Source organism: Felis catus, chromosome F2, assembly GCF_018350175.1.
Source record: "Felis catus isolate Fca126 chromosome F2, F.catus_Fca126_mat1.0, whole genome shotgun sequence".
Lineage (NCBI taxonomy): Eukaryota > Metazoa > Chordata > Mammalia > Carnivora > Felidae > Felis > Felis catus.
Window position 1 is genome coordinate 6,535,239 of NC_058385.1, and position 27,413 is coordinate 6,562,651.

General features: G+C 41.3%; 2 protein-coding genes across 6 annotated transcripts in view; one reads left to right on the forward strand and one right to left on the reverse strand.

The window, feature by feature from the left end:
- The window catches only part of RGS20 (regulator of G protein signaling 20), an 87,573-nt gene extending 72,676 nt beyond the window's left edge, over positions 1-14,897 (forward strand). For 2 of the 5 annotated variants that reach the window (XM_045050266.1, XM_045050264.1), the window contains 4 exons: positions 5,635-5,721; positions 9,410-9,509; positions 10,395-10,629; positions 13,892-14,897. In XM_045050266.1, coding sequence (XP_044906201.1) covers positions 5,635-5,721; positions 9,410-9,509; positions 10,395-10,629; positions 13,892-14,080 — 611 coding nt within the window. In that variant the 3' untranslated portion in view covers positions 14,081-14,897. Of the gene's footprint in view, positions 1-5,634; positions 5,722-8,387; positions 8,914-9,409; positions 9,510-10,394; positions 10,630-13,891 lie in introns of those variants that run through there. The other 3 variants (XM_045050262.1, XM_045050263.1, XM_045050265.1) reach the window with 2 other exon arrangements.
- A 5,020-nt stretch (positions 14,898-19,917) lies between these two features.
- TCEA1 (transcription elongation factor A1) overlaps positions 19,918-27,413 on the reverse strand; it is a 42,585-nt gene continuing 35,089 nt past the window's right edge. The window contains exons 9-10 of the mRNA XM_023248658.2: positions 23,147-23,218; positions 19,918-21,497 (exon numbers count right to left, since the gene is read on the reverse strand). Of these exons, the coding sequence (XP_023104426.1) occupies positions 21,489-21,497; positions 23,147-23,218 (81 nt within the window). The 3' untranslated portion in view covers positions 19,918-21,488. The remainder of the gene's footprint in view (positions 21,498-23,146; positions 23,219-27,413) is intronic.

Genomic DNA, 27,413 nt, shown 5'->3' on the forward strand with positions numbered 1-27,413 from the left:
CAAACATTAAAAAGTATAAATCCAGAGTCATAAACAAATAACCTCATGTGCATGGTAGACACACCAAGTAACTTAGACCAAAGTTACATTTTCTTCCCAAATTAATGGTATTCTTCATTAGTCAGAAGTACAACATATAGTTTCCACACCAATGGAAGACGACAAAAGAAATACAGAAAACTATAAACATAGGACAAAAGTGGTTTTGACAAAAGAGAGAATAAACTATTCAGCAAACCCCAAGATACTTGGTATTAGGGTGACCAGCTCAACCCAGTTGCCTGAGATGTCTCGGTTTTAGCAGTGAAAAGCCCTACGTCCCAGAAAACCCACGAGTCCAGGCAAACCAGGAAAGTTGGTCACCCTACCTGGTATCCAAATCCACAAAAATAGACTCATATTCCTATATTGCATCACTTACAAAATCAGTCTCTCCCTACCCCCCCCCAAAAAAAACAAAAAAAACACAAAAACAAAAAACCAAGATCAACTCATCCAGATGGTTACAGGCCTAAAGGTGAGAGGCCGAGAGTAAAATATAGGATAATATCTTTGTGATCTTGGCACTGGGAAGAATTACTTTTTTAAAAGATCCATTAAGTTGGCCACATTAGAAGGTTAAAATGTGCCTAACAAGAGAAATAAAAAATCTATTTCCCACAAAGACTGGTACGCGAATATTTATAGCAGTGTGATTAATACTAGCCCCAAACCGGAAGCAATCTAAATGTCCGTCAACTAACGAATGGATAAACAAAGCGTGATGTATATCCATACAGTGGAATGGGATTTGACCGTCAAAGGAGTAAAGTATTAAAACTGCTAAAACATGGATAAACCTTGAAAAGATGATGCTAGGTGAAAGGAGCCAGAAACAAAAGACCACTTACTGTGATTCCATTTACGTGAAGTGTCCAGAATAGAGACAGAAAATAGATTAGCAGTTGCCTAGGACTAGGGGAGATGGGAGTTAGTGCTGATGTATACAGAGCTTCATTTAACAGTGATGATGAACTGTTCTAAAACCATGGTGATGGCTGCACAATTGTATTAATAAACTAAAACCACTGACTGGTACCACTGAAGTTGGGGGTTGTATGGTGTATGAATTATATTTGGATAAAACAGTTTTTAAAATGTGTTTAACAAAATATATCAGAAATAAAATGAGCAGACACAACATCCTGGGAGAAGATAATTACAGTGGATTTAACAAAGAAAGAAATTAAACCTAGAGCATATAGAGAAAGAACTTCAGGAGACAAATAAGAACATAATGACCAAAAGGAAAATAAGCAAATGAAATAAAACAGGAAACATAATCCACTTGTGCTCCTACAAACAAGGATCAGATATATGACAGTTAAAGACATAGCCTTCTAATTTTTTTTTTATGTTTATTTACTTTTGAGAGGGAGCAAGCAGGGGAGGGGCAGAGAGAAAGGGAGAGACAGAGAATCTGAAGCAGGCTCCAGGCTCTGAGATGTCAACACAGAGCCCGACGCGGGGCTCGAACCCACAAACCATGAGCTCGTGACCTGAGCCAAAGTCGGACAGTCAACCGACTGAGCCATCCAGGCGCCCCTAAATACATAGCCTTCTAAATGTAACACTCTACCCTAAAAAAAAAACTCTTGCACACATGCAAAGAGAGACACGTATGAGACGATTCATGGAAGCATGCATCTGTTTGACAAAAACTGAAAATGTCTATGAGGTTCATGAACAGGAAAATGGGTATTTTGCAGTGTAGTTACAGTGCAACGCCACACAGCATTGAAATTCATGTGCTGGAGGAAAAATTAAAAATAGAAAACAGATTGTAAAGCAGTGCATGTCGTATAAATAATACCTTTGCAAAATTTGAAATATGTTTTTGTATTTATATATACTTATATTTATATACATAGAGTAGCATAGCTATGAATGGAGCGAGAACAGATTCAGGATGGTATTCTCTCTGGAGTAGACGGGTGAAATGGGACGGAAGAAAGTACACGGCAAACTTCAAGCGTCTCAATGTTTAATCTCCTTGATTTTTTTTTTTCCCCCGACATGCCCTTGCGATTTATCCCTGTTGCTAACACATAGTAGAGTCGATTTTTAAGAAGGGTAAATGTCAGTATGTCTTGTAAGCCCTTGTTACTCTCTCAGAATTCTGCTTCATGGCCTTACGGCATTTCGTTTTATGAAAGGAGTCATTCAGATGCTTGATCCCTAAAACATAAACTTTTTCTTTCCCCTTCTAGAAGACTGAAGAATTTCTTCCTCTTCAGAACTAAAAAAATTACCAAAATATATCTAACCATGGGACTTGTTTCACTGAATAGTTCTTCCACGTGGCGAGGAACTATGGTAACCGCCGGCAACGTTTTCTTGGCTTGTTCTACTGTGACAATTAACAAGAAACTCAGGTTTAAAAACTGACGCAAAATATACCTCTCACTTTTTTAGGAACACATTATCTCATTAAGAAATATTCCTACTTCTTGGGGCGCCTGGGTGGCTCGGTCGGTTGAGCGTCCGACTTCAGCCAGGTCACGATCTCGCGGTCCGTGAGGTCGAGCCCCACGTCAGGCTCTGGGCTGATGGCTCAGAGCCTGGAGCCTGTTTCCGATTCTGAGTCTCCCTCTCTCTCTGCCCCTCCCCGACTCATGCTCTGTCTCTCTCTGTCTCAAGAATAAATAAACGTTAAAAAAATATATATATATATATATACATATATACATATATATATATATATATATATATATATATATATTCCTACTTCTAAAAACAATGAGACGTGGAAAAAATGTCAAAGCTTAAATGAAGACTGTGTCATTCAATTCACAATATAACTTCCGGGCCTCTTAGAAACCTTGTGTCAAATTCATCCTTTCTGTTCCTCCTGGATTTTTCGTACCCATTGTGTAGTGATGTTTTCTGCGTAACAAAAGAAGCCTAAGTCAAGCAGTACTAACGATCTTGCAGCCAGCACACCCTCCAGATGCCTCCTAAGTTTGTTTTTGTTTTCAGAAACCGTTATTTACTGAAACTGGCATCGCGGAAGCAACAAGGCGGGAGCGTCCTGCGCGTCTGATGACTTTGCATTAAAGAAAAACAGAGCTGCGCGCACACACGCCATTACTGAAAATCCATAAAGCAGATGTGCTGAAAATAGGCTGAACTGCTTCTATAAAATGGTAGAAAGAGTGGAAAGGAAAGATATTTAATAAGGAGGATAGAAAAGATAGTACAGTGTCAATAGTCAGATAAAGCAAACTGAAATAACGGTAATAATCCATTTGGAAAAAACGTTTTAAAGATTTTATTTTGAAGTCATCCCTACCCCCAACGTGGGGCTTGAACTCAACAGCCCTGAGATCAAGAGTCACATGCCCCTGGTCCGAAGTCGGACCTTAACCGGCTGAGCCAACCAGGAGCCCCTAAAAAACAAACCAAGTTAAAGGCAGGCACAGGATCTGAGTACACAGGTCTCCAAAGAAGACGTACAAATAACTAATAGACACATGAAAAAATACTCAATGTCATTAGCCATTTAGCAAAATGCAAAGCAAAACCGCAATGAGATACCGCTTCATACCCCCTGAACTGGCGAGAATCAAAAGGACAGACAGTAACAAGTGTTGGCAAGGATGTGGAGAAACGGGGTCCCTCCAACATTGCCGGTAGGAATGCAAAATGGTGCTACTTTGGAAAAGAGTTTGGGGACCTCTTCAAACTGTTAAAAACGGAGTTACCATATGAGAGCATTTCCATCCTTAAGTATCTACCCAAGAGAGAAAAACAAACATCCACAGAATGTGTGCAGTGGCATTATTTATAATGGCCCAAAAGGGCAAATAACCTAGATATTCATCAACTGATTGATGGATAGCAAACTTCATATGACCATACAGCGGAAGGTGGTTAAGCTGCAAAAAGGCATGAAGTACTCATACCCGTTACAACATGAAGGAACCGTGAAAACATGCCAGGTGAAAAGAAGGCAGTCACCAAAGACAACATGCTGTATCATTCAAAAGAGGTGTATCTAGAGAGACAGGACATAGGGTAGCACATGTCCAGGGCCGGAGGACGTGGGATGTCGGGGGTAATGAGGAGGGGTTGCTACACGGGGCTTCCTTCTGGAGTGATGGTTGCACAACCTTCTGATTATGCCGCAAACAACTGAGTTGTGCACTTTAAACAAGTAACTTCATGATGTGTCAACGATGGTTCAATAAAGCTATTAAGAAAGTAAGAGCCTTGGCGTGCCTGGGTGGCTCAGTCAGTGAAGCGTCCGACTGTTGACTTCGGCTCAGGTCATGGTCTCGCTGTTCATGGGTTTGAGCCACACGCTGGGCTCTCTACCAATAGCTCGGAGCCTGCTTGGAATTCTCTCTCCCTCTCTCTCTCTCAGCCTCTCTCCCACTTGTGCGCTCTCTCTTGCGCATGCTCTCTCGCTCAAAATAAACACTTAAAAAAAAGAAAGTTGATATGTACAAACAGTGCATATCAGTTGATATGTACAAACAGTAACCAGTTAGGAGATTAGGTGGAATTGAACATTGCATTTGCAGTAACAACAAAAATAACTGGAATAAATTTACCAAAAAAAAATGTATAGGATATAAGGAAATTTAAAATCTCGTGGAAGATAATAAACTTTGATTGTATGCTTTCCTGGTTTTCTCCAACACTTTTGTATTTGTGCCTATGAAGGTCTAAAACCTCCATTTTGAGTGGAGAACATACACTTTTTTTCAAGGTGCAAAAATGAAATGAAAACCCTGACCTTTTTTATTACTTTCTAATGGACATGTTTTTATGAAAATAACTATTCTAAACATAAACTCTCCCTCAACTAGTGTAGACCACAATATGATCATTGATTTTGCTAATACTTTAGCATCATACTTTCGGTTTTCTTAAGGAAACCAATCTGGGTCAGTCTTTTTCAAGAAAAGAAAGAAATTCTACTTGGTAACCTGGAGTTCTTTAAAATATTCATGGGGGCGCCTGGGTGGTTCAGTCAGTTGAGCGTCCGACTTCCGCTCAGGTCATGATCTCACAGTCCGTGGGTTCAAGCCCCACGTCGGGCTCTGTGCTGACAGCTCAGAGCCTGGAGCCTGCTTCGGATTCTGTTTCTCCCTCTCTCTCTGACCCTACCCCACTTGTGCTCTCTCTCTCTCCCTCCCTCCTTCAAAAACAAATAATAAACATTAAACAAAATTTAATAATATATGTTTTGAGGGGGCGCCTGGGTGGCTTAGTTAAGGGTCCAACTTCAGCTCAGGTCATGATCTCACGGTTCGTGAGTTCGAGCCCCACGTAGGGATCTGTGCTGACAGCTCGGAGCCTGGAGCCTGCTTCACATTCTGTGTCTCCTTCGCTCTCTGCCCCTCCCCCGCTCTCACTCTGTCTCTGTCTCTCTCTCTCTCAAAAATAAATAGACATTAAAAAAAATTTTTTTTAAATATACTCTTTGATATGTCTGACTGGCTCAGTCAATAGAGCATACAACTCTTAATCTTGGGAGTTGTGGGTTCAAGCCCCACGGGTGTAGAGATTACTTAAAAAGAAAACCTTTAACATATTCCTTGATACAGAATGATCTCAAGTGACATTTAAATGTCCTGTTTCATGCAGTCTTACTGTTAGAAACCAAGAAGAACAGAGACCCAGGAGGGCCTCCCATGAACTCAGACGAGAAGACCTTCCAACCTGTGAAGAAAGGTAAAGTCTCGTTATTGTTTAGCTTGCCAAATTGACAGAATGCTAGCCTTATCATTTTGATTTTTTTGCACTGTAACACACAGTTCCTCTAACTGCAACTTAATAACATCACCACATTTTCTCTCTGCGGAATTCATTATGTGACAGGGAAAAAAATTAGTTCCGTTATTAATCTCATCCCTGCTAATCACAAATATAAATCGATGCTTCTTGACTAAACATGACGATATCCTATTTTCATAAAGTAGACTTTTAAAAAGACCATAGTGAAGGGCGCCTGGGTGGCTCAGTCAGTTAAGCATCCGATTTCGGCTCAGGTCATGATCTCGCGGTTCGTGTGTTCGAGCCCCATGTTGGGCTCTGGGCTGACAGCTCAGAGCCTGGAGCCTGTTTCGGATTCTGTGTCTCCCTCTCTCTCTGCCCCTTCCCCACTTGTGCTTTGTGTGTGTGTCTCTCTCTCAAAAAAATGAATAAACATTTTTTAAAAAAATGTAAAAAGACCATAGTGAAACACACATATTTGGTTTTCAGGAAAGTTCTAAAGGTCTGTTTTTTTCTTAACTATAAATTTATACTTCAGCTAATGTATTACTGTTGTAATTTAAGTGTTTTGGGGGGGGGGGGAAGTCGGGAAGAAAACACATAAATTCCTTTCCATGTCAGATTTTTAAATTCTCTTTTTTTTAAGTTTATTGAGAGAGAAAGCAGGAGAGGGGCAGAGAGAGAAGGAAAGAGAATCCCAAGCAGGATCTGCCCTGCCAGCGTGGAGCCTGACCTGGGGCTCAAACTCATGGCCACGCGGTCATGACCCGAGCCAAAATCAAGAGCTGGATGCTTAAGTGACCAAGCCACCCAGGCACCCCAAATTACCTCTTCTTGTTCCTGTACTGACTTACTTTCACTTCCCTATTCTAATACTTTTTCTTGGTATTATGCCTGTATAATTACAGATACTAGACAAATACCCTAAAAGTTGTGTTCAAATAGGTCTTGTATTACATGGCTTATTTTTGAAGGGAAAACAAAACAAGTAGCCTAAAAGGTTACTTAAGTGTGTGGGTTTTTTTTTTTTTTTTCATTCTTTATCTTCTTTATCCTTACCCAGATTTCTCAAAGTCTGGGAAGCATATTAAAATATTCCACAATTTGGGGCACCTGCCATGCTCAGCTGGAGGCGTGTGAGGCTCTTGACCTCAGGGTCATGAGTTTGAACCCCACACTGGATGCTGAGATTACTAAAAAAATAAATAAAAACTTTTTTTAAATCTGGCAAAATTTATGAGTTTGTTTAAAAATAGCCTTTATCTTGAGGGCGCCTGGCTGGCTCAGTTGGAAAAGCGTGTGACTCTTGATCTGGAGGTTGTGAGTTCAAGCCCCATGTTGGGTGTAGAGATTACTAAAACAAACAAACTTTAAAAAATGACTTTTATCTTACGTATTCTAGTATGTTGTATTCTGTACCAAAGCTTTAAGGCTCTTCTGTCTGGAACCAGAATGCCCACATCTAGGCCTGGCTGTACCCATCCTGCCAGTGTGAACTCGGGCACTTAGCCACACTCTGCCTCAGTTTCCTTGTGTGTGGAATGGGGATAATACTAGTTTATCGTGGCTGTTGTCGTGAGCCTGGGAGCACGCAATATTTGCTGGCCATTACTTGCTCTCGATTAAATTCAATAACGTGAAATGACTCTAACTTAATGCCTTGTGTTTCCCATTCTCCTTAGACATTATTATTTGCATTTGCCTCGTATGTCTTTGCCTGTCTATTTATTCTTAATTTTTTAAATACTCAGTAAGCTTCCTGAAAATAGCATTACGCCGGATTTTGGCCCAGGGTCGGTCTGTCTCTAAATGGGGAATTAGAATCCAGTTACAGTGGGTCAGTTGTTTTGATGATGATTGGTAAGTTTAATCTTCCAGCATATTCTTTGAATCCTGGTAAGACCTCCTAATTATTTCCTTAATTTCTGCTTGTTTCGTTTGGGTTTTGGCTTTTGCTACATGAACTGTGCCTTCTTTGCTTTTAGGTTCTTCAGTACTACAGAAAGTATATGCTCCCTCTTATTTTAAATATTTTTATTATTTTTATTACATTTTTATTTTTGTAAGTAGGCTCCACCCCCAATGTGGGGCTCCAACTAAACGATCCTGAGATCGAGAGTTGCACGCTCTACAAACTGAGCCGGCCTGGTGCCCCTGCTCTCTCCTATTTTAAAAATAATAAATAAGTAAATAATAAATAAATAAACATCTACTACCGATTGCCTTTAAGTTTTTCAAAGTCATTCTTTAATATATATTTCTTAAATTGAAGGAGTAAAAAGGTATCTTTTGAATGCTCCTATTTAGGAGACATAAGTTAGCACACTTTAGTCAGCCACACCAGTTTAACCTTTCTGAAAAGACTCCAAGATTTTTATGCAGATTACTCTAAATTATTATGCTTTAAATAATCTTTTCAACATCTTTTAAAACATTTTCTTGCAAAACAAATTTTCCTAGGGGCGCCTGGGTGGCTCAGTTGGTTAAGCATCTGATTTGGGCTCAGCTCATGATCTCATGGTCCTTGGGTTCGAGCCCTGCATCGGGCTCTGTGCTGACAGGCTCAGAGCCTGGAGCCTGCTTCGGGTTCTGTGTCTCCCTCTCTCTCTGCCCACCACGCCCCCCCCCCCCACCTTGCACTCTGTCTCTCTCTCTCCCTCTCAAAAATAAACATTAAAAATTTTCCAAAAAACGAATTTTCCTAGTTATGACAGCTACTTTAGGTTTTCATACACAATACTTTTTTTTTCATGATGAAAAATCTACCCAATATGGAAACAAAACCCCAACACTACAAAAGTTTTGCAGTAAAAACCCAGTCTTCCTTTTTTTGTAGACCTTGCCCCGATCTCCGGATATAACTGCCATCAGTGGTTTTTCTATATATCCTCAAAAGGAATTTTCGATGCATTTATACACAGTTGTATTGAAATGGGATCCTTCTATACACAGTGAATCTAATTTAGAAACTAAACTCGAAAGTATGGTTTGAACATCTATGTTCTTTTTTGTTTGCTGACTACTTGCTATAACCCATTTCCTCCGGTCTTGAGCTTTTATGCGTGCTTCACTGCTGGGTCATTATAATCCATCTTCCAGATACAATTTCAAGAAAGGGACACAGAATTTACACCACGAACCTCTGTATATGTGAGTGTGTGTTTTCTATGAATAACTAGGGCAAGTAGTTACATATCCGATTTTTGGGTACCCAGCCCGCACCCCTCAAAACTGAACACAGAACTTTCGGCAGCATGGTGGACTAGTAGATTATCGGAGGGCCCCCCCCCTCCGCCCGGTGCAGAACAACAGATTTTGCATGATTCTCAAGTTTTTGCATTGCTGGACTCATAGACAGTAAGGAAAACAACAAAGTGCCCGAAAAACAAAACCAAATGAAAAATAAGCACAACCCTGAGTGGTGACAGCTAAGCACCGGGCAGGAGGGTTTTCTCTAAGAATAAGTGCAGAGCAGGGTGGGGACAGGGCGTTGAAAGGGACATCGCAGCTTAAGCCCTGACCTATGAAAGGAGCCCTGGTGGCCCTGGGTCAGTGACACCTCCTAGATTTATTTCCAAAGAAGCAGGTACCCACCCTCTCTAGAGGAAAGAAAATCTCCCCAATTTTCACTCTCCATTTTCTAAAGGCGAAGACCAACCAGAAACTAAACTAAAACTAAAAGGACACAGCCCCCAAATGACAGGCAGTAGAAAGAATACTTGGATTCAGAGCCTGAAGGACTTCAGGTATGAGAATTATCTGTAACACAATGTAAAATAATCGTCTCTGAAATGTTTAAACCGATTAAAGGTGGAATCACAAAAGTAAGTGAGCAGAATTCAACTATCAAAGATGTCCAGGAGGACCGTGGAGTACTGTAGTTTTGCAAGATGTCACCTCGGGGAAAGTGGGCACATGGTACATGGGATCCCTCTGTATTAATTTTTTTCCTTTATGTTTTCTTAAAATTTTCTTAATGTTTGTTTATTTTTGAGATAGACAGAGCATGAGTGGGGGAGGGGCAGACAGAGAGGGAGACACTGAATCCGAAGCAGGTTCCAAGCTCTGAGCTGTCAGCACAGAGCCCGTCATGGGGCTTGAACTCACAGAGTGTGAGATCGTGACCTGAGCCAAAGTCGGCCGCTCAACCGACTGAGCCCCCCAGGCGCCCCACCCCCACCCCCCGTCTCTTTCCAGTGTTAAAAACCACGAAGGAGACACAGTCCCGTTGCTGTTCTGGAAGGCAGTGTGCTGAGGTCTGCCTTAGTCCTGTCGCGGGGGACTGGAGAGTGGTCAGCTGCTTCCAGGATTTTTCTTCACTATTTTAAACAATTTTAAAGCTTTAAAATTTAACAATTTTAAAGCTTTGCCGGGACTCCTCTAGGTGCAAACGCACGCGTTCTCAGCAGCGATCCCAGCGACTGGTTCCCGGCAGTCCGGCAGTGGCCATGCCCTCCAGCGAGAACAATTTCACACGCACGTGTTTTTGCCAGGAAATGGGAACAGCTCGCGCTCTCTTCCTAGGCGCCCATGTCCATTCTCGGTTGGGGACAAGGTGCGTTTCCGGTGATGAATTGCGAAGACCGGTAACCGCGGTCCCCCTGGCCCTTCTCTTTCTGTCTCCACCGAAGCCCAAGCCCCACTCTGGAAGAAGTCAGCGCCTGGGCTCAGTCGTTCGACAAGGTGATGCTTACCCCGGCGGGAAGGAATGCCTTCCGGGAGTTCCTCCGAACAGAATTCAGTGAAGAAAATATGCTTTTCTGGATGGCGTGTGAGGAGCTGAAAAAGGAAGCTAATAAGACCGTCATCGAAGAGAAAGCAAGGACAATCTACGAAGACTACATTTCCATTCTTTCTCCGAAAGAGGTACGTACCCTACTCCAGAGGTTTCCTCCCAGGAGGCCGTTGGTCAAATGAACCCCCTCAGGGTCTGGTCACCTGACACGGTTACAGTTACTCCAGAATAGAGAACACACTGCACCCAGACTCGTGGCATTCGGGTGCCTTTGACTGTGGTCTCACAAGCGGGCTCTGAGTGCCCCCTAAACTCTGTGAAAGATTTTGTGCCTTTTTCTGGGAAAAAAAGCATTCATGACTTTCCTCACATTCTCCAGGAGGGGGAGTCTGTGCATTTTATTGTACACACCGCCTAAAACTATTCTACCCTGTAAGCATTTCTTTAAAGAAAAGTATCCCCTTATTCTGAGCAAAATCTTTTTTACAGGTATTTTTATTTTAATAGAAATAGCATCACTGATAGAATACGGAGGCCGCGTAGGTTTTCCCTAGGGGGTCCTTTCCTTATAGCAGAGAAATTATCAGATGAGTGAAATCAATCAAGTTTCCACCCCCCAGTTTTTGTTCCTCCAAAGCTAAAATCTAGGGGGTCAGGTTGATCTCAAACCCTAGTATCTTGTAGCTCTAATTGTAAAATCACCCGTTCTTTCCTCCTACGTGCCCCTAAGAATATCAAGTCAATAAACCAGGGCCTCTCCTGTCAAGGAGCTCGGTCAAGGGGGCAGACAGACATGGAGTCCCTGGTGTGCCACATGGGCTGGCGGAGTGAGCCACCAACGGGGGGGTGGGGCAGGAATGAGGCACAGGAACTAGGAGATGCCATGGACGAACTAAGGATGTGAAAAGGAAATGACCAGGAACACAACGGGATGAAGACATCCCAGAGGACGGGACTCGATGTGCCAAGGGTAAAAGCATGCAGTCCCGTGAACTGTGAGAACGTCAGTAGTTTGGCACACTGACCGTGACACGTCTCCCAAACCACTAGGGCTGCTGGTAGACAGCAGGGAGAGAGTTCAGGAAAGGGGGCGGTCTAAGAGCATCGAAGCGTTTGGGGGCCATGGTGAGGTTTTCTGATGGTCATCTTGGGAAGCCCTCGGATGTTAGCCTGGCAACATCGTCGAATTTGGATTTTCAAAAGACCAGCGTAGCTGCACAGTGGCTTAGGAGGAGACGAGAGGCGGGGGAAGCTACCAGACTGATTACTGCAGACAGGACACGATGAGCCATAGTGGGGTCAGCTGGAGGGAAACCAGAGAGGCGGGGTTTCATTTGAGGTGAATCCCAGCGTCTGGACGATTCCCACGTGTCTGGGCAGGCTGGACGGTGGCATAGTTCATGGAAACTGGGCAGACAAGACGGGGATCATGCCTGGGAGAAAGACAGCGGGGCTCCACTTTGCTTAAGTTTGTGTTTTTAAGTTGGAGCTACTCCGTTGACAGACGTATGAATGTAGAGTTCAGAAAAGTCATTTCCAGTTTGGGTTAACAAAAGCAAGAGAAGAATTTTCGTCCTTCAGTATATGGCTTCTACACATTCTTATTTAGTCATGATTTTGCTTCCTTTTTTTGAGATGCGATTTTTCATCACTGACTTTTAAAGCATCAGAGAACCAAAACACTTGTTAGCAAACGTGTGAAGCAAAAAAGGATATGAAAAGATGACCCTTTCTTCCCCAAAGTAGGCATCTATTACTTGAAATATAACAGCATCAACATTTTTAAGAGCTTAGATTTTGGGGTCAGATGCACTTGAGTTTGAACCCTGGTTCTCTCGTTTAGTGGCTCCGTAACCTTTGGTATATTTCCACACCTCTCTGGGCGTCTGTTTCCTCATCTGTACAAAGGGGACATCACCATGTCCCTGTTCGTTTGGGAGGATTACAAGGGGGACAGGTGCAGAGCCCCAACACAGCACCTGGCAGAGTCGTCACACCCTGGGTGGCCCCTTCACGAAGCAACCGTCTGTGTCCGTTCCGTCATCCCGAGCTGACGCTCCCAGAGACCTTCTTCGTGCGGAGGCCGCAGAGAACGAAGTAATTCCGTGTGCCGCATCTGTGTGTGAGCTAGAATGTCCCCAGTGGTTTCTGTAGTACTTCGGTTTAATTCTCCAACAAGAGCAGATGATTTCTTCTTCCTTCCAGCCAATGATATGTATCAAGCCCCTCCTTCGGCAGGAGCCGTGCCCCTGGGCCCCCGGGCCTGACACTCGGGAAGCTTCTACGAGAGGACTGCCTCGTGCTGAGGGCCGCCGCAGGAATAAGCTTGGGGGCCAGGGGCCAGTAAAGGTTCTTCACGCAGCAGGGAAGATGTGTGAGTTCAGTTCAGCCTGGGGAAAGTCTGAGCCCAGCGGCTTGCTCTGGTCTAGGAGACAGCCTTCTCTAGGACGAGGCAGACATCAGAGAAGGAGCCGACATCTACTGAGGACTTCCTGAATTCCACGCAGTTTAAATAAATTCTCATTAAATCCCCCCACCCCCCAGCTATCGTCATCATCATCCCCTTTGTGGAGGAGTTCGCTAGGGCACGGTTTACTTTGCCTAAGTCCCCAAACTAAGCGGTGGCATAGCTGGGATTTAAACACAGGCGCTGTGCGCTTTTAACCCTCGCACAGTGCTCTGAGTTAGCTTCCATACAGCAGCCGGCTGGACATTCCTGGAAATCTGACTGTGTTCTTAGCTGGCTACAGCCTGGGACCTCCAGGTTTTAGCCCTAATGGTGTTAAGAAATTAGCAAGGGATAAGTTTGTGCATGCTTTTTTCTTCCAAGGACATTGTACATTTTAAAGAAGGAAAACGGGGGCATCTGGATGGCACAGTTGGTTGAACATCTGACTCTTGATCTCATAGTGTGTGGGTTCGAGCCCCACATGGGGCTCTGTGCTGATGGCACAGCCTTCTTGGATTCTGTCTTTCCTTCTCTCTTCCCCTCCCCAGCTTATGCGTGTGCTCTCTCTCTCCTTCAAAATAAATGAACTCAAAATAATTTAATAAATAATAAATAAGGAAGACAAGGTTGGGGTTTTCTGAAGCATCGCGATCCCCACTAGCATTACTTGTGAGAAATACACATCGTCACGCCTTCCCCACACCTACCGAATCAGACACTCTGCAGGTGGGGCCTCGCAATCTGTTTAACAAGTGGCTTCTGATGCCGCTGAAGTTAGAGAACCCCTGTTCACTGTGTGTTCCGTTTCTCTTTCAGCAATTTAGATTTTCGGATAACTTTGTTTGGTTTGGGATTTAAAAAAAAAAAAAAAAGCCACGGGAGTTTGGGATGGGTCTCCGGAGAGAAACAGATCTAACACAACTCTTACTTGTTTCGATTGGCAGGTCAGCTTGGACTCCCGCGTAAGAGAAGTCATCAACAGGAACATGGGAGAGCCCTCCCAACACATATTCGATGACGCCCAACTTCAGATCTACACCTTAATGCACAGAGACTCGTATCCCCGGTTCATGAACTCTGCCCTCTATAAAGATTTGCTTCAGTCCTTATCTGAGAAATCAGTCGAAGCATAGGATGTTATCAAATGTATTTATTATTAATAAAATAATAAAAGAACTCATGGACTATGTCTAGTACAGGGAACTTAGAGACAGTAGTATCTCCTTGCTAGAGTCATCCGCGGGCTATTTTAATAACAGATGCTTCCTTCCACAGAAGGCTGTGTATTCATAATGTCAGCTGCAGCCACCGTTAGTGACACTTTTGGAAAACGACGGGTACGGCCGCCTTAGAAAAAGATAGTATGTTTACATTCACAGTAACAGTCGCATGTCGCGAATGGCGAAGAATGTACTAGAAGACTATCCTGCCTGGGGCATGTACGTCCACTGGAGCAAACAGGACTGCTTTCGTTTTGTCTGAGTTCAGTATCTGATGACTTTCCTCCCAAAGAAAAGGCATTCAAGTGTTTCTTAGCTACTCCTTCCTTCCGTCGGGCTGTCTTGAATGTTTTGCTGATCACTGCCATTACCGGACCCCAGTTCCCATCTGACCAAGATGTGTCCCCACTACTCACAAGGACCGTATTGCGCTCTCAGAAGACGCGTATGCAGATACATATAGGTGCATGTGTATCTACACCAGATAATGTAAGGAACTGTGCTCTTAGGTGGGTCGGTCTCCTGTTCCGTAAGGGAAGTAGTGTTTAGAAAATTCTTTTGTTGACAAGTCACTGTTTTATCATCGCAATCTGCCAGCCTAAAGAATGGACTTTTAACTCACAGCTTAGTCGTGTTCGTAACAAAACTTTCAAATAAGCATATTTCCGTTTTTATTATTCGAAGAAATATGGGCATTTTCACTCTAAAAAAATAAAGCACAAGAGTTTTATCTCTTTTTTTTTTTTTCACATGTCAATATTTGGGAACGTCCGATTAAATAAGAAGGGTTACATGCGAGGTTTAGGCTCTGGCTTACTACTTTCCTTACTAATCTGTAGGGGTCCCCTGGTTCTTCTACCCCCTTCTCATTGTTTCAATTACTGCCAACATGCTCATGGCTCCCAAATTAGGACCCGGTGTAGATTTCCTCCAGCACGTCACAATCAGCTGCCGGCCGGACACCTCCCCTCGTATATCCCAGAGGAGTGAAACTCATCCAGATTCTGACTTCTCATCCCACTGGCCCCCCACCTCCAAGCCCCTCCCCAATCACCCAGCCAGCCACCTACGCTCCTATCCAGGTGCTAACTTTTCCCTGCTTTCTCCTCGCAAACACAATCGCCAAGCCCGGCTCATCTTTACTCAATATTTCTCGTGTGTCTCTTCTTCCTTCTTCCCATCCCCTTGATCTCACACCTGCCATCATCATTGCCAAGAGCCCCCTAACTGGTCTCCCTGCCCCGAGCTCAGCCTTTCAAATCCACCTTCCAAAATGCCACATCTTTCTTACACACAAATCAGCCCAACACCCTCCCTCTACTCCTTAGAATCTTTAGTAACTCCGGACTGCCCAGAGTACAAATACCAAATTCTCATTACAGCGTACAAGCAACGGCCTCTATAGTCGGGCCACGGCTCCCTAGCCAACCCCACACAGGTTTAGATCCTAGAATATATGCTTACAGACAAGGCACTTCTTACCTTCATAACCACTCATACCGTTCATACTCTCCGCTACCCGTACCCCTCTCTACAACGCCACCCTTCAGTCAGCTAACTCCAGCCATTCCTTTAAGATTTACCCACACACGACTGCCTCCAAGAAGCCTTACCTGACCTCCTGATTCATACTTCCATTGTGCTGGGTGCCATTCTTTAGGATTCCAGGATTTTCCTATACAGATACTTACCTGAGTTTACAAATTATGATTACCAATCTGTCCCGTTAGACCGTAAGCTCCAGTGGCATTGGAAATAAACCTTATCGCTCATTATATATATAATCTAGGAACAGTATTTGATAAATGTTTGTAGAACTGGAGTTATACCATGAAAGCAGAATTTTCCATAATTAAAAAAAACAAACATTCCATTCCAAGTTTGTTTCACAATGTGTCACATCTCAGAAAGAGATCATCACAGCCCATGTGGCTATGGAACTCACGACTACTACCTACTAATCCAGTGAGTAAATGGGTAGTGACATCTATGTATACGAAAGAATCCGGAAGCCACTCCAAAAGTATCCTTCAAATTCAATGCAACTCCAAGGTTTTTGAATATTCTTAAGTAAACTTTGAAGAGTTTGTTGGGGTGGATGGCGCTCCGTTTGGAAAAAAAACTGATATATAAATAAAAATTCCGGGACGGTTTAAAGATAAGAGCTTTTTAAAAAAAGAACATTATAGGGGCGCCTGGGTGGCTCAGTCGGTTAAGCGTCCGACTTCGGCTCAGGTCGTGATCTCACGGTTTGTGAGTTCAAGCCCCGCGTCGGGCTCTGTGCTGACAGCTCGGAGCCCAGAGCCTGCTTCGGGTTCTGTCTCTCCCTCTCTCTCTGCCCCTACCCTGCTCACGCTCTGTCTCTTTCTATCAATAATAAATAAACGTTAAAAAATTATTTAAAAAGATTAAAAACAATGGTCATAAAGACAAAAAGATTAAACCAAATTCAAATTCAAATTCAAACGAGAGGATAGTGGTTACTATTTCCCCTCTAGATTTGCCAAAACCAAAGGTTTGCTAGGATCCACTATTAGCAAACGTGTCAGGAAATGGGCCTTTCTATCCTGTTGACAGGTAGGTAAACTAGTTTGATTTTTTGAATTTTTTTTTTCAACGTTTATTTATTTTTGGGACAGAGAGAGACAGAGCATGAACGGGGGAGAGGCAGAGGGAGAGGGAGACACAGAATCGGAAACAGGCTCCAGGCTCTGAGCCATCATCCCAGAGCCTGACGTGGGGCTCGAACTCCCGGACCCCGAGATCGTGACCTGGCTGAAGTCAGACGCTTAACCGACTGCGCCACCCAGGCGCCCCTAGTTTGATTTTTTGGAAAGCAATCTGGAAATATCTATCATTCTGAATATACATATCCATTAGCTGAGAAGTTAAACTTTAAACCTGTGAGATCATGACCTGAGCCGAGATCAAGGGTCAGACACTTAACCCACTGAGCCACCCAGGCGCCCAAAAAACATTTGTTCAGTTGCTTGTTAGAGAAACGCAGATCAAACTGGCCAAAACACAAAGGAAATTGAATGGCTTTCCTGAGGAGAAGTCCAGGGTAGTTCCTGCTTCCCCGGGATTGGATCCAGACACACAGTGTTCTCCACACTGTCTCTCCATCTCAACTCCCCTCGGTTTCATCACACAGAGACCCTGTGCATATCGTAGGCAAAATGGCAGAGCGAAGCCCTAGACGCAGTTCCTGCTCGTTTAGCTATCCCAGTAGAAACAGTGTTTCTCCCATCTTTCAGACAGCAGGCTCAGGGAAGGAGTGTGGAGTGGAGGGGAACACTGCGGCCGACCCCCAGGGTCACACGGAAGGAAGAAGGCTAAGTGGCTCGGACAAGATGTTTGGGCACTAGTCCCAAAAAGACGACAGGGGTAGCTAGGGCATTCCATTCCAGGCCTCTCGCGGCTCCTGCTTTTTTATTTTACATCAGCTATACCTTCAAATGGCATTATTATAAAAATGATTTGGATATATGCCGTAAACCACGTTTAAGGGTTTAAAAAGAAAAGGAATCTTTTTATTTCAAAGTAGCTCAGTTCCCCAATTTTGGAAACGCTTGGGCTAATTTAACTGACCATACGGCAGATCACATATGAAATGTTGCTATCTTTGTAGCCAAGGCCATTAAGGGAAAAAATAATAATACTAATTGGCTGTCTTTTTATAGCACCCAGGGAGAGGAATCAGAGCAAGTCATTTGAGGCAGTCACCTGTGCTTTCATTTTCCATCCACCAGTTGGGTAAACAAGTACAGAGTACACAAGTCAATTTGAAAAAAGCTTGTTTCCATTAATGATAAAACTGTTGCATCACTTTGCAGAATTAAGGTACCAAAAGAGAACTCCCAAGACTCTGACTCATTACATTTCTTCCTTTAAAGTTGCGAGTCTAGGGGCGCCTGGCTGGCTGTCGGTTGGGCGTCCGACTTCGGTTCAGGTCATGATCTTACAGCACAGCTCGTGAGTTCGACCCCCGCGTCGGGCTCTGTGCTGACAGCCTGGAGCCTGGAGCCTGGAGCCTGCTTCAGATTCTGTGTCTCCCTCTCTCTGCCCCTAACCCACTCGCATTCTGTGTCTGTCTCTCTCAAAACTAAACATTAAAAAAAAAAAAAAAAAATTAAAGCTGGGAGTCTAGGGGTGCCTGGGTGGCTCAGTCGGGTAAGCATCTGACTTCAGCTCAGGTCATGATCTTGCGGTTCACCGTCAGGCTCACTGCCTTCAGCAGAGCCGGCTTCAGATCCTCAGTCTCCCTCTCTCTGCCCCTCGCCCACTTGCTCTCGCAATCAATCAGTCAGTCGGTCGGGAGTCCAAAACACTGCCAACCGGTGGTTATCTAACCAGCTTCCACGGGTCCTCAACATGTGGAACATACTTTACATCTCAGCTCCTATGTGGTCAAGAACAAATGGAATACACAAATATAACCAAGAAAAACTATCACATGAGCATCTACTATGTGACAAGTATTCTAGGTGTTAAAGATACAGCAGGGAACAAGTGTCTCATAGAAACTTTCCACCTCCATCTTCGGAAGTCACAGCTGTTGGTTATCTAGGAGAGCCACATGAGATTTTTCCAATACACAGCTCTTACTACTTTCGACTGACTTCAACTGACTTCACCTTTCTCCAACATAATGTTTCCATTATTACCTAGGAACTTTAAACCAGTAACTGTGTTCTTTTTTTTTAATGTTTACTTATTTATTTTTGACAGAGAAGGCAAAGGGCAGGGACAGAAAGGAGACCCGGATTTTGAAGCAGGCTCCAGGCTCCGAGCTGTTGGCACAGAGCCCGACTGTTCACTGTGAAGCAGCCTCTTCGATGTTGGTACTTTTCTTAGTTTTGAAACTGACAAAAATATGTGGATTTTTATGCCAGTGATTATTCACATCACAGTTCCCAGTGGGATATCTCTTCTTAAAGGGCTAATTTTCTACAGCTAAATGAGTGTGTGGGGGGAGGGGGGGACGGTATGGAAGGAGGAGAGTTCAGATTAAAACTCTTTAAAGCCCAACATTTTAACTGTAGTTTTTATTCTGAGAAGTAAATTCAAACCCTCAATTTAAACTTTGACCTCTAAGGACGATCACTGTGCACCTATAAGAATTCAAAGTATAGTCTGTTATTTCTTTTGCTATCTTAGTACTTTAAACTTATTTTCCCATTTTTAAGATATAAACAGATTTCGATGTTTGGGTGTACATAAATGTTTCAGAACTTTTGCCATGGCTTAGCAATACTGGGTAACCAATGCTTATAATCACCTCTGAGCAAGAAAACCAAGGTGGTTATTTTCTGCCTTCCTAGGATGGTTCTTCATTAATTCCTACCACATAGGTCTAATTTAATTCTTATGTGTATTCATTAACACAATTACTTTGTCCTGGAAATAAATATTATTGAGTATTACCTGTGATAACATTTCCTTCCTATGGCTTTACAACTGGCTAGTATTTTTCACTAGTCTCGGTCTCTCAGATCACGCTAAGTGCACACACGGCCTATGCTTGCGGGCTCTACTTGGAACCGCTCCTGCCTCCCTCCCCAGGAGTCCAGGAAAAGAGAAGAGAAAAGCATGCTCTGTACTACAGCTCAACACCAGTTTTCACTTAAAACTGGGCAGGCATCACTTAATTAAAACCATCCTTTAAAAACACTTTAGGAATCGGGAGAGAAATTTTGAAACCAAAGGTAGAGCAAGTGTCCATGTCTAAATAAAATGACAAAATGTGATACATGTTTAATAACAAGAAACTTTATTGGATTACAAATTTAAAAATGGATCACTTAATTTAAAAGTGGTACTATTTTAGTTTTATTCTTCCAAAAATGCACTTTATTTTTCAAGTGATAAAGGTTAATCTGAGAACTGACAAAGTAGAGATAGGGCAGTACCAGTGGGTCAATGCTCACACATGGGGCCCCAACATGGACCTTTAATGTTGTCTTCTGTGTTACATCAAATTGATTTGCATTTAAAAAGTGGGAAAAGGGAGCAAAGGGGAGTGCAAAGCATATACTGAAGTCTTTCTACAGGAGTCTGATAGAATATCGATTTAGCATGATAAAAATGGGGGCTTTGTAAAAGTGGCCTCTCAGACGTGCTAGAGCAAGTGTACCCTAAGGAATCTACGTGGAAATCATTTTTGCTTATTCCTAACAAAACAAATGGTATGCACTTAAAAAAAATTTAATTCTAAGATCTGTACTGTAACACCAGTTGCATTACAGCCCATATATTCAGTTTGTTGAACAACCTCATTCATTGTGTGACAGAAAAAGAGTCGAGAAATTGGACTCAGGACAAAAGTATTTTCTATCAACCTCCATATGGAAAGACCACAGCTTTAATGATTTATATATATAGTCCTTAAACTTAATCCTTGGTCAGTAAAGATTTCCAAATCAAAATCAAGTCATAAACTGTTTACAGTAACTATACTGCACTAAAACACTAACATTTTCTTCCCAGGTATGTCTTCCTATGAGGGGAAAATGGTCAGAAGATTTCATTCTTTGCCTTTGCTGGGATTTTTGAAAAACCTACTCAACTACAACAGTGTTCCGCAAAACCAAAATACACTACAAAGTCAAACAGGTAAATAAACAACAAAACCAAACTGATTTCAACAAAGTCAAGTCATGTTTCCAAAAGTAAAATCTATTAAGAACAAGTCATAAACATGTACAAGAAATTACAAGAAATGATTATCACGGTTAGTTACAAATGCAAAATAATATCTAATTATCCCAGACTTGTGAACATAATAATTAAGTTCAATCTCATAGGCTAGTTCAAATATTATGTACAATTTAGATAAGCTGGTCAAGTATTATCTGAATACACACACATCTGATAAACTTATATTACCTCTTCTTCTCCTTTGTTATTTGCAGGTATGTGCCAATATGGGGAAAAAACGCAATTTCCATTTATGTATTAACTGAGAAGAATAACATTTCTACAGTGTATGTTTTGGACTGTAAAAAAGTTAAGGTATGTTTTCCTTTTAAAAGGAAAAAAAAGGTAAAAATAAACTGCCAAAAGTTTAATATCAACTTACTACAAAAATGAAAAAAAAAAAAGTTTTGAAACAGATACCATATAATTATTATGTGGTCTCCCTAATGATCTGATACTACAGAAGGCATTTAAGGAAGGAATGCTATGTCAAAAACCAAGACTAACCCAAGGGATGTATGTTACTTTAAAAATCTGATTTGCAGGAAAACTAGATGGCCTAGTTTTAAAGCTAATTAGAAAATCCATTTAATGGTCCAGGCATTTTGCCATTTCTTCCAACTCAACAGAACTGCCAAAAAAAAAAAAAAAGAGAAGTATTTCATGAGACCTTTAAATACAGACAATGGAGTGTATACCCCACCCCTATTTAACACAGTATACACCTTACACTGCTGAAGAAAGAGGCATTTTTGAAAAAGATGCTCTATTTCTCAGACATGAATAGTCACCTATCTTATGTGTTTGACTTTTCCAACTTAGAATCAGTAGGAATATATAACTGAAGAAATAGTATAAAATATTTTTTATTAAGTGCCCTTAATGTTTTATGTTAAAAAAAATAATTCCAAAACAAAAACTCATTTCAAACTTACACTTCTAGAGTAAGCCACCCTATCTATGCATCACCGTTCTACACTAAATTGAACTCTCCTAAAATCCAGCAGGTACTATGTCACAGCTATGTTGCACGCAGCCTGCATTCAAAACAAACTGCAATGTGCACAGTAATAGTAACCATCATCATCATCATCCATTATGCAAAGTAAACCAAAGAGCTATCTGGAAAAGCCAGACTTGCTCAACAGGACTGAAAATAATGAATGTCCCTCTCTTCAACCAATGTGAAAACTTCAACCCCTAAAATAATGTCTAGGGCCCAAATCCTATACCATATTTGTGGAGAATACTCCCACCTGTCTACTTTTAATTCACCTCTGATTTTCAGGAAATGCTTTAACTTACGTAAATAATTTAAGCATTAGAGCAAAAGGTCTAAAGCTAAGTATAGCTTTAAAAAAAAAAAAAAAAGCATCAAACAAGCTTTCTCAAAAACTAATAAATACAACCAGCATTTTTGGAATACCAACAATTATCAGGCACTTTAAATATATTATCTGTACTCTTCACCACAGCCTATGATGTAGATATTACTTACACTTAACAGAACGTAAAATTACAATACACTAAAAAGATAAGCAACAAAGGACTTCAAAACTTGTTTAGCTCCAAAGACTATACTCCTACCAGGTGAGCTCTCCAACCAAACAAACTGAACATCCTTATCTCTATTTGGTCTCAGAAGTGATGTGTAAATCTTCTCTCACGTTTAAATTACATTTCTGTGGCTCACAAAAATCACTCAAGAAGGGATCACTTAAACATAAGCTTGCCTATGTGGGGCTAATTCAGGAGTATGTAGGTGATAAGAAGGCTCAGTGAAAAGCCTACCAAAACCATGGCAGTGCTCATCTGTTAATTCTTAAAATAAACACTAAAACCATCGGGCAAATGGATTTCAACAAGGTAAAGTAATCTTCCCAGAATCACAAATCCATGAGGACAGGTAATACTCATGCACAGATTTTCTGGAAGTACAACAGTGGAAGCAACTGAATGAATATAGTATACACAGGACTATGACACAGTAATTGCACATTTAAGATTCAATCCTGTTATTCCTGCACCAAGACAATATTTAGGCAGGAAAATTAACATTCTTAATTTCTAAGAGTATAGTATAGTATATTCCTTTACAAATAGTTTGTCACTGACTTGCAGAACACTGAACAGTATGAGCGTATATATATATATACACATATATATATATATACACACACACACATATATATATATCTAGATAGCTAGGTAGTCTAATAAAACGATGTGAAGAAATCTATTCTAAATGGGTAAAATATGAATATAAGAATAATGCCATACCTTCCATCGATTTCCACATTCATTGCAGACAACAAATGTTGTCATTGGTTCATCAGCACTACGAGTTTGTACCTACAGCAAAATCAAGCGAAAAATATTACTTTTTACAATACTGTAAGAAGTCCAATCTCAATAAGAACATTCTATATTAGGAGATACAATAGCCACAATAGTACCACAATAAAATGTTTAAGAGCCTGAAACAAGTTCAGGTAAGCGAAATAAATGCCAAAGGGACACATATTTCAAAACTTCCATTTTTCTAAATCATTCCGTATTTGTCTTTTCATGTTTAATTTCTCCCAGATAAGTGGAAATCATCTAAGTCACACACTGTATTTTTCATAAATGCTAATATAGAAAAATTTCATCATCACTTAAAAGATACATCAGTTTTCTCTTATAAATTAGCAGAGATGTAAAAATTATAATTTCATTCTAAAAAATATAAACTGCCACCACCTTTGTAAAAGTGAGGCAGCAACAAGGTAAGAGCCTTAAATATCCACTCTCTATGACCTAAGAACTTGGTATCTGACCTAAGATAGTAACTAGAAACACAAATAAAGACCTGTGTACAAATCAACATCACTAAATCATTAAGGAAATACAAATTAAAACCACAAGGATACACCACTTTATGTCACTTCAGCCATTTAGAATGGCTAATATCAAAAAGACTGGGGTGCCTGGGTGGCTCACTCAGTTGAGCATCTGACTTCGGCTCAGGTCATGATCTCATCAGTTGAGGAGTTCGAGCCCCGCGTCTGGCTCTGTGCTGACAGCTCAGAGCCTGGAGCCTGCTTCGGATTCTGTGTCTCCCTCTCTCTCTGCCCCTCCCCTGCTCATGCTCTGTCTCTGTCTCAAAAATAAACAAACATTTAAAAAACAAAAAAAAGACTACGGATGTGGAGAAAAGGGATCCCTGTTGGTAGAAATGTAAACTGGTACAACCATTATGGAAAACAGGATGGCAGTTCCTCAAAATATTAAAACTTCAACTACTGTAGGAGTGTCTGGCTGGCTCAGTTGGTAGAGCATGCAACTCTTGATCTCAGGGTTGTGAGATCAAGCCCTACATTAGGGGTAGACTTGACTTTAAAAAAAAGAAAAGAGAAAAGAAACCCTACCACATGATCCAGCAATCCCATTCTATGTCTATATCCAAAGGAAAGGAAATATGTATCTCAAAGAGATATCTACACACCCACGTTCACTGCAGTATTATTTACAATAGCCAAACTATGAAAACAACCTAAATGTCCTTCAATGGAAGAATGGATAAAGAAAGGTGGCATATATATACACAGTGGAATATTATTCAGCCATTAAAAAGGAAATCCTGCCATTTGAGACAACACAGATGGACCTGGAAGGCACGCTAAATAAAATACACCAGACAGAGAAAGAGAAATACTGTATGGTATCACTTATATGCGGCATCTTAAAAAAAGAAAAAATGATTTCAGAGGAACGGAGAATAGAAGGTGGTTGCCAAGAGCTGGGAGAAGAGGGAAATGGAGCGATATAGGGCAAGGGGTATAAATTTCAGTTATAAAACGTTAAGTTTCCGAGGATCTAATGTATAGCACGGTGACTATAGTTAGAGTAGATCTTAAGCATTCTCATCAGAAGGAAGGAAGGGAAGGAGGGAGAGACGGAGAGAGGGAAGGAGGGAGGAGGGAAGGAAGAGTGAACTAGGTAATGAATATGTTAATTATCTTGATCTTGGTCATAATTCCACAATGTATATGTGTATAAGATCACATTGTACACTTTAAATACACAAAATTATACGCCAATTCCTCATAAAGTTGGGGGGTTGGAAATTTGCATACAGGACTGTTGTAAAATTACAACAGCACAAACACTAGAAACACGTTAAATATCCAACAGGGAAATAATAAGAGCATACCTATCTGATGGAACATTATATAGCTATTAAGATGTTTACCCAGGTTTTGTATTTTTTTTTTCAAATAATTAAAGGAAAAGGCTTACGTTTTATAGTAGCTAAGTGAAAAGAAGTACATTCCTCCCTTAAACAATGTGGGGGTTAAGACTGCCGACTCCTCATGCAGTTGAACATCCACATCTGACTCCCCCCAAAACGTAACCGCTAATAACCTACTAGTGACCAGAAGCCTTACTTACCAATAACAGAAACTATCAATTAACACATACTTTGTGTGTTTTACATACTATATACTAAATTCTTTTTTTTTTTTTTTAATGTTTATTTACTTTGAGAGAGTGCGAGCACATGTGTGTTCACGTGCAGGGGAGGGAAAGAGAGAGCAGGAGAGAGAATCCCAAGCAGCCTCCACGCTGTCAGCCCAGAGCCCACATGGGGCTTTATCGTACGAACCATGAGATCATGACCTGGGCCGAGATCAAGAGTCAGACAAAACTGAGGCACCCAAGCACCCCCTATATACTAAATTCTTAAAGCAAACTACAGAAAAGAAAATGTGACTAAGAAAATCATAAGGAAAATACATTTTCAACACTGGATATAGATTTCCTGAAAAAACTTTGTGTAGAAGGGAACTCACGCAGTTCAAACCTGTGTTGCTCGAGGGTCAACTGTATCTAAAATGATTGGCTGCAACTAGATAAGAAAAAATTCACAACTACAGGTACCAAAATACTGACCACTGTTCTCTCTGAGAGCACAGATTAATGGGTGATTTTAAATTTCTTGTTCATATTTTCCTGTGTTTTCCAATTTTTCTATGAATACGTACTTTACATTGCTTTAAAAGGCTAATATGACCATATAATCCAGAAATCTCACTCCTAACACACTCAAAAGAATGGGAAGCAGGGTGTCAAAGAGGTATTGTACAACAGAAGTCCATAGCAGCATTATTCACAATATAGCCCAAAAGGTGGAAGCAGATGTCCACCAGCAGATGAGTGGATAAACAAAATGTGATATATACATTCCATGATTACTATCCAGCTTTTAAAAGGAAGGAAATTCTGATAGATGCTATAATATGGATGACCATTTATGAATACTATATGGTTTTAATTTGCATTTCCCCGATGATTAGTGATGTTGCTCTGCACACAGACCTTTATTTGTGTTTCTAATTACTATCTTAGAATAGATATCAGAAATAAGCCAGAGACAGAAAAGAACAAATACTGTATTATTCCACTTATCCTTCTGACTACCTAGAGTAGCCAAATTTGGAGACTGGTGGTTGCCACGAGTTAGGGAAATGTACAGTTACTCTTTAATGGGTATTGAGTTTCAGTTTTACAAAAGAAAAAGAATCCTGGAGATTGGCACAATATTATGAATGCACTACTATTCAACTGTATACTTAAAAATGGTTAAGAGGCTCAATTTTAGGTTATGTGTATTTTACCACCACTAAAAATTTTTAATTAAAAAGAGAACTCAGGGAAAAAAAATAATAAGCTAATATGATTTTTAAAAATTTTAGCAACATAACAGACTTCTGAAGTTTTCCACTTAAGAGAATTCCTGAAACCAAGGTTCCAAAGACAAAAGATTATCTCTTTCAAGTGAGCATTCCGGAATGAAGCTGACAATACATTATTAAAGTTAGAAGTTATTCTTAGGTGGGGTGCCTGGGTGGCTCAGTCGGTTAAGCGTCCGACTTCGGCTCAGGTCATGATCTCGCGGTTCATGAGTTTGAGCCCTGTGTCTGGCTCTGTGCTGCTTCAGATTCTGTGTCTCTGTCTTTTTCTGCCCCTCCCCCACTCAAGATCTGGCTCTCTCTCAAAAATGAATGAACATTAAAAAAAAAAAAAGTTAGGGGCGCCTGGGAGGCTCAGTCGGTTAAGCGGCCAACTTCGGCTCAGGTCATGATCTCGCAGTCCGTGAGTTTGAGCCCTGCGTCGGGCTCTGTGCTGACAGCTCAGAGCCTGGAGCCTGTTTCAGATTCTGTGTCTCCCTCTCTCTGACGCTCCCCCATTCATGCTCTGTCTCTGTCTCAAAAAATAAAATAAACGTTAAAAAAAATTTTTTTTAAGTTATTCTTAGGTTTAAGTATAGGGGAGATAAGGAAAATGGATGAAGGCAAGAACCTAAATACTGTATTCTGAATAACGTATATTTAAATTGAATGTGGGATGATGAAATCCAGTATGTTACCACTTCAAAGATGAGCAGCTCACAATACCTGTAATCAACATGATTTTTAACTCAAAAGCCCAAAGGAAGATACAGAAGAGGCATTCTCAAAAGAATAGCATTCTGTTTACTTAAGGCTTTAAGATTAAAAAATGC